The following is a 7,500-nucleotide window of genomic DNA, read 5'->3' as shown; positions in this document are numbered from 1 at the left end:
TGAGTGATGTTACTGGGGTGACTGATGGTAGTTAACTAACCTGACAATACTGACAGTAGTCAACTAACATGACAATACTGACAGTAGTCAACTAACATGACAATACTGACAGTAGTCAACTAACATGACAATACTGACAGTAGTCAACTAACCTGACAATACTGACAGTAGTCAACTAACCTGACAATACTGACAGTAGTCAACTAACACGACAATACTGACAGTAGTCAACTAATCTGACAATACTGACAGTAGTCAACTAACCTGACAATACTGACAGTAGTCAACTAATCTGACAATACTGACAGTAGTCAACTAACATGACAATACTGACAGTAGTCAACTAACCTGACAATAAATACTGGTATTATTGGAGTAACCGATGACAGTTAACTCACCTGACAATACTGATGTTACTGGAGCGACTGATGGTCGACTTGATACTGTCTCCCCTCTTGAGAGAGTTCAGAGCCTTGTGGTATTCTTCTATATCATTGATTCGAACTTTCATGTTTTCCAGGTCGTTATACAATTCTCTCGTGGCTCCGACTGTTTCCATAAATACACGTTCCTGAAATCATTGTTTTTAAAAATAAAATAAAATTCCCTTTATTCATCCTATTGAAGAAATTTGTCTTTAGGGTCTAATCCAAGGGAAGACTGGAATAACCCAGGCGTCAGCTGCAGTGCACCGCCGCAAATTGAGCTTGGGCGAGGTGACTTTTCGGGTACGAAGCAAAGACCGAACCGCTTAACCCCCTAATCATTAATATAAGATTATATCACAATTAACCTTCTCCTTACAACCTACAGCAAAATCGTCACATTTGTTACGACACAATATACATTTGTTCTTATTCAGATTTATTTTGTACATTAGAAACGTTGAAGAATGATCTTTATTTTATTAATAAGAACATAACGTTGTTTTGTAGAGAGCTTGTTTGAGTTTTAAAAATCAATTTTCTGCTGGGTAAGCATATATATATATATATATATATATATATATTATATATATATATATATATATATATATATATATATATATATATAGTATAAACAGGCCATGGGTCTTTGAGTGCTTAGATAATTGAATGGGACCATGAGTAGGATCATATCATAGGTCCAATGTCTTACTGTGTGTGTATATTGTGTGCGTATGTGTATGTGTGTGTATGTGTGTACGTGTGTATGTGTGTGTAAGTGTGTATCTGTGTGTGTATGTGTGTGTACGTGTGTATGTGTGTGTATATGTGTGTTTATGTGCGTGTGTGTGTGCGTGTGTTTGTGTAAGTTTATGTGTGTGTGTGTTTGTGTGTGTATGTGTGTGTGCGGTCTCCATCAACTGTAATAATAATAACAACTTACTTTGTCCACCACCAAAAAGTTTTTGATGACATCGCCATTGGGCAGCACCACGTCCCCAGTCTCACGGACAGCCTCGGGCAAAGTCACCAGCAAATCCTGGGCCAAAACCCCCGTTTCCTCTCGATTCTCCGGAGGAATTCCAGCACTGTTGGCGTATTCCTCGCTGTAAGAGTATTTGTAGACACGGAACTTGGACACGTTTTCCAGTTGGTCTCTTGGATTCAGCTGTGTGGGTGTGTATGGGCGGGGTGGGCGGGGGGGGGGGGGGGGGTAGATAGAATTGTGAGTTTAATATAATTGAAGAAAAACAGGCAAGCAGATGTATGAGAGAGAGAGAGTGAGAGAGAGAGAATGGGAGAGAGAGAAATTATGAGATAGAAAGAAGGAGAGAGAAAAAAGAAAATTAGATAGAAAGAAAGAGGGAGAGAGAGAGCGAGAGAGAGAGAGAGAGAGAGAGAGAGAGAGATAATGAGATATTGTGATAGAAAGAAAGAGAGAGTGAGAGAGAAAGAAGATAAATATGAAATGAATAAGAAAGAGAGGCAGACAGAGAGTCAGACGAGTGAGAGAGAGAGAGAGAGAGAGAGAGAGAGAGAGAGAGACAGACAGACAGACAGACAGACAGAGATATATTGAGTAAGAAGGAGAGAGAGAGAGAGAAAGAGAGAAATATGAAAGGAATGAGAGAGAAGTAGAGAGCGAGAAAGAGATTCGGACAGAGAGTCAGAGGAGAGAGAGAGAGAGAGACAGACAGACAGACAGACAGACAGACAGACAGACAGAGAAATAGAGAGAGAGAGAGAGAGAGAGAGAGAGAGAGAGAGAGAGAGAGAAGTATGTCCTCACCTCTTCAATGTTCTCTTTCACTCGTTTATCCGACGGGTGCGTGAGTTGCCCCGTCAGTCTTAGATTCCCGTTCACGACCAGAGGAGAGAGAGAGAGAGAGAGAGAGAGAGAGAGAGAGAGAGAGAGAGAGAGAGAGAGAGAGAGAGAGAGAGAGAAGTATGTCCTCACCTCCTCAATGTTCTCTTTCACTCTTTTATCCGACGGGTGCGTGAGTTGTCCCGTCAGTCTTAGATTCCCGTTCACGACCAGAGGAGAGAGAGAGAGAGAGAGAGAGAGAGAGAGAGAGAGAGAGAGAGAGAGAGAGAGAGAGAGAGAGAGAGAGAGAGAGAGAGAGAGAGAGAAGTATGTCCTCACCTCCTCAATGTTCTCTTTCACTCTTTTATCCGACGGGTGCGTGAGTTGTCCCGTCAGTCTTAGATTCCCGTTCACGACCAGAGCCTCGTCAGGGTGGTCCGTGTTGATGCCCACGTTCCCGATGTGAAAGACGGACTGTGGACTTTGACTCTTCTGCCACATCACGTCAAGGTCATGCTCGAACTGGCCTGGGTTCGAAGCCTGTCGTAGAGATTGAAATAAAATTTGAAGTCTTTCAGTTCTTTGTTAACGTTTTCAGACAGCTATTGAATGATTAGTTCTCACTAAATTACGGAAAGTATATATATATATATATATATATATATATATATATATATATATATATATATATATATATACATATATATATATATATATATATATATATATATATATATACATATATATATATATAAAGTGTTGCTGTTAGCTTGGAACCATTTGTCAAGCGCTTTGAACACTTCTTGGGATATTGAGAGCAATAACAGATCTTTTTTTTTTTTTTTTTTTAAGAATTATATAGTGCAGATGAAGGTTCATAGGTTATGCAAGTTAAGCATTAATTAAATTAAATTACGTCCTCCCGCCATGACACCATAAGATCCCGTCACCTAGGCGTTCCCTGAAGGAAGATAGATAATCCATCAAACAGGACAGGATGTTTGATGTCAACAGGAAATACCCATATTGTGCGATTATGTGGTCTTGTGGTATGACACTCGCTTTCGGATCGGAAGGTCCTGGGTTCGAGCCTTGCTCGGCGCATATTTCAGTCCTTGGAAAAGGCTCTTTACTCACATTCTCTCACCGTAATCAGGTGTAAAATGAGTTCCTGGCCGTTAACAGCGTTGTCTTTGTCCGAAAAATTGTAATATCGCCTAACAGGCGTCATGTCCCGTCCTACATGTTAAATGTTGCTGTTGACCAGGGACCCCCTGTAAAGCGCTTTGAGCACATTTAGTGGATATTGCGCTATATAAACTCAATTTTTAAATTGTTAAGTGAGCAAACTGGCGGTTAATAATCTTTTTAAGGAAAGAAAAAACGAACGTAATTAATAAGAATGAGAAAACCCACCCGGACTACAATTTTTTCAGACACTTTCCCGACGATCATATAGTCTGAGTCGCCACTGTGGGCATGAAGGGCGACAACCAACAGGAAGTATCTCTGGTCTGGGTTGGGTTTACACTTCTTGCGCATGTTATTGCTGGTCGTCTCGCTGAAATGCAGACGACCAATGGCCACTTGCGTCTCTTGTTCTGGGGCGAGATCAACTCTGTAGGAGTTTACAAGTGAATAACAATCACCATAATAATATTGTATAATATATGCTGTACTATAACAACAACAATGATGATGATGACGCTAATAGTAATAATAATAATAATAATAATAATAATAATAATAATAATAATAATAATAATAATAATAATAATAGTAGTAGTAGTAGTAGTAGCAGCAGCAGCAGCAGCAGCAGCAGTAGTAGTAGTAGTAGTAGTAGTAGTAGTAGTAGTAGTAGTAGTTGTAGTAGTAGTAGTAGTAGCAGTAGTAGTAGTAGTAGTAGTAGTAGTAGTAGTAGTAGTAGTAGTAGTAGTAGTAGTAGTAGTAGTAGTAGTAGTAATAGTAGTTGTTGTAATTATAATAGTAATAATGATAATAATAATAATAATAATAATAATAATAATAATAATAATAATAATAATAATAATAATAATAATAATGATGATGATGATGATGATGATGATGATGATGATAATAATAATAATAATGATGATAATAATAATAATAATAATGATGATGATAACCAATTCTATTGATAAAGTGTTGTTTGCCAAAGCCTCAAAACTGCTTTACAAACGCATTAAAATCATCCATCATCTTTAACAACCAGAACGGCCTGACTGGCTTACATCCATACACATCTAAACGGGTATACAACCATACTATAATCCACACAGATACACACACACACACACACACACACACACACACACACACAAACAAACATAATATATAAACATACATAAAAAAATGCCTTCCAATTCAGTAACTTCGTGATTATGTATCGTGGAATACAAGGGGCATTATCAATACAAACATTGATATTAGTGACGAGTAAAACATGGATTGTCTCTCTTATATTCATGAAGCTACTCACTTTTAGGGGTGGAAAAGTTTTAGTACATTACTACTATACGAGCCACTCGTAAGGATGGAATAGTTTTTATTTATTTAAACTATATTAAATATTCACTTGTAAGGATGGAATAGTTTTTATTTATTTAAACTATATTAAATATTCACTTGTAAGGATAGAATAGTTTTTATTTATTTAAACTATATTAAATATTCACTTGTAAGGATGGAATAGTTTTTATTTATTTAAACTATATTAAATATTCACTTGTAAGGATGGAATAGTTTTTATTTATTTAAACTATATTAAATATTCACTTGTAAGGATGGAATAGTTTTTATTTATTTAAACTATATTAAATATTCACTTGTAAGGATGGAATAGTTTTTATTTATTTTAACTATATTAAATATTCACTTGTAAGGATGGAATAGTTTTTATTTATTTAAATTATATTAAATATTCACTTGAAAAGATGGAATAGTTTTTATTTATTTAAATTATATTAAATATTCACTTGAAAAATGGAATAGTTTTTATTTATTTAAACTAGTATATTAAATATTCACTTGTAAGGATGGAATAGTTTTTATTTATTTAAACTATATTAAATATTCACTTGTAAGGATGGAATAGTTTTTATTCATGACAACTATTATTGTGATTACTAACTTGTAAGGATGGAATAGTTTTTTGCTTCTGTCGGACTGTGATTGCTCAATTCGGATTCTCTGACTTTGAGATTCATTCTGGAGAAAGATTAATGTTTAAAACCTCACATAAAATTAATAAGTTAACTGTGGGACTCTGAAAAAAATTATGTATTTTAAAATTTGGCCAAATAACTCGTAATTCAATATTCGATCGATGCAAATGACCTAACCTTGGTAAAAAAAAACAAACTCTCGAACCTAAGACCTCACGAGGTCCCAGGTTTTAGGGCTTTTGCAAAGATGATGGTGATTTAAATCAATCAATATTTGAAGGACGAGTTTTCTGGCTAAATTTTTAAATACGTATTTATTCCAGACTACGACAGTTAACTGGTTAAAGACAATACTTGGACAAAAAGCAACAACAGAGAGAACACTTAGTTTAGTTTAGTTTTAAGGGTTTTACGGCGCTTGCAACACATTAAGGTCATATCAGCGCCAGTAAAAAGAAAGAGAATGGGATAGTAAAAAGTTCTAGAATTACAATTAAAGCACCCAAGAAAAGGTAAGACAAATGGGAATTGGTTCAAATAGGGAACATGTAGTTTCCAAGAGCACACCGCCAAAGTACTTAGTTTGAGATCACCTAAAAGTCTCATCCAGACACAAGCAGAGGTCTCCACTAACAGGAATACACTCAAATGTTTACAAATCATATCTAATAGGTAAACAAAACACAATACAGGACATAACAGAGAGATGATTTACAAGGAAAAAAATATCATCTCCCAGAACTCTAACTATACATTTGACTGTCTCCCTCCCAGGTAGAGTATCCGGCTAGGGTCTGGACAAAACCAAGTAATCTAATTCCAAGTCAAAGACAGAAAGCAAGTTGGAAAACATATATAGGGGGATAGAAGACGCAACAAGTGTCTCCCTGCCCACTATGGGAGGACAGGAACCCCACCCAGAGAGAACACTTAAGTCAGATTTCAAAGAAGTGAAGTATTAATTCTTAGAGGCATTCTAACCTCTGTTACATTGTCTCATGCGTCTGTAGTATTGAATTCATCCTGTTTTGTTGATAAAGGAGAAACCCGAAATGTCCACAGAATCTGTCTTCGTCTAATAAATTGAAGCTTACAATTCAATACATATTGTTATTCATGTGTAAATAACATATGTCAATTCTCACCTTTATCCCGTAAAAATGTAAATAGTAGCTTTCTATCATTTTCGGTCCATTTGGAGTGCGGACATATTTGGCGTTGCCATAGAGATGCATGTGAACCGTGACCTGGAAGTGATTCTTTTTCTGACAGATGAAGGCTTCGTCCTGCTGGGAGAATGTGAAGCCTTTGTTGGCGTCGATGTGGTAGCCGGGGGGTGGCCTGAAAGGAGAAAACATGTAGTTGTTCTTATTGTTGTTGTTGTTGTTGTAGTAGTTGTTGTTGTTGTTGTTGTAGTTGTTGTTGTTGTTGTAGTTGTTGTTGTTGTTGTAGTTGTTGTTGTTTTGTTTTTAACCCTCTCCTTACGACATATAGGGAATGAGATTAGCGGAAGAGTAGCGTCCCTTGATTGGACGTCACCCATAGTCTGTGACGTCACCGGCGGAAAAGTTATTAGAGAGAGAACGTCATGTTGGTTGTGCGCATGCGTCTCTCATCCTCGCTTCCGGTGAAAGCGGCTTGAGACATTCAAAACCAAATTGACGTTCTCTTTGTAAGGTGACGTCCAATCAAGGGACGCTACTCTTCCACTAATCTCATTCCCTATAGGAAAATCGTCACATTTGTTACGATACAACCGTCACTTTTCTCATCCAGATTTCATTTCTTTTTTGCTATAACTATAAAATCTTGACATTCTATTAATAGAGCTCATATTGTCGAACAATATTTATGAATAATATGTGCTGTTTGAGTTAGAAATGTCTGTTTTTGTGTTGGGTGGGTGTGAAGTTTTGGGGGAAATTTTGAAAAGTGCTGGTAAGGAGAGGGTTAAGGGTTTTACAGCGCTTGTGACACGTTTAGGTCATATCAGCGCCAGTAAAAAAAAAAAGAAGAAAATTGGAAAGTCAAAACAATTTTAGAAGTTGAAAAGCGTCCGATAAAAATGTAAGACAATGGTGATGGT

At 36.6% G+C, this 7,500-nt stretch overlaps 1 protein-coding gene across 2 annotated transcripts in view; it reads right to left on the bottom strand.

The window, feature by feature from the left end:
• Nucleotides 1-7,500, bottom strand: part of LOC144978010 (uncharacterized) — a 194,024-nt gene that overhangs the window by 29,435 nt on the left and 157,089 nt on the right. For both annotated transcript variants that reach the window (XM_078923436.1, XM_078923437.1), the window contains 6 exons: nucleotides 6,560-6,755; nucleotides 5,381-5,457; nucleotides 3,646-3,847; nucleotides 2,569-2,769; nucleotides 1,369-1,593; nucleotides 399-571 (listed from right to left, as the gene is read on the bottom strand). In XM_078923436.1, the coding sequence (XP_078779562.1) occupies nucleotides 399-571; nucleotides 1,369-1,593; nucleotides 2,569-2,769; nucleotides 3,646-3,847; nucleotides 5,381-5,457; nucleotides 6,560-6,755 (1,074 nt within the window). The remainder of the gene's footprint in view (nucleotides 1-398; nucleotides 572-1,368; nucleotides 1,594-2,568; nucleotides 2,770-3,645; nucleotides 3,848-5,380; nucleotides 5,458-6,559; nucleotides 6,756-7,500) is intronic.

This window comes from Berghia stephanieae, chromosome 8 (assembly GCF_034508935.2).
Source record: "Berghia stephanieae isolate SIO BIC M18660-M18661 chromosome 8, UCSD_Bste_1.3, whole genome shotgun sequence".
Classification (NCBI taxonomy): Eukaryota; Metazoa; Mollusca; class Gastropoda; order Nudibranchia; family Aeolidiidae; genus Berghia; species Berghia stephanieae.
The sequence above is the reverse complement of the archived record's forward strand: the minus strand, read 5'-3'. Positions and strand labels throughout refer to the sequence as shown.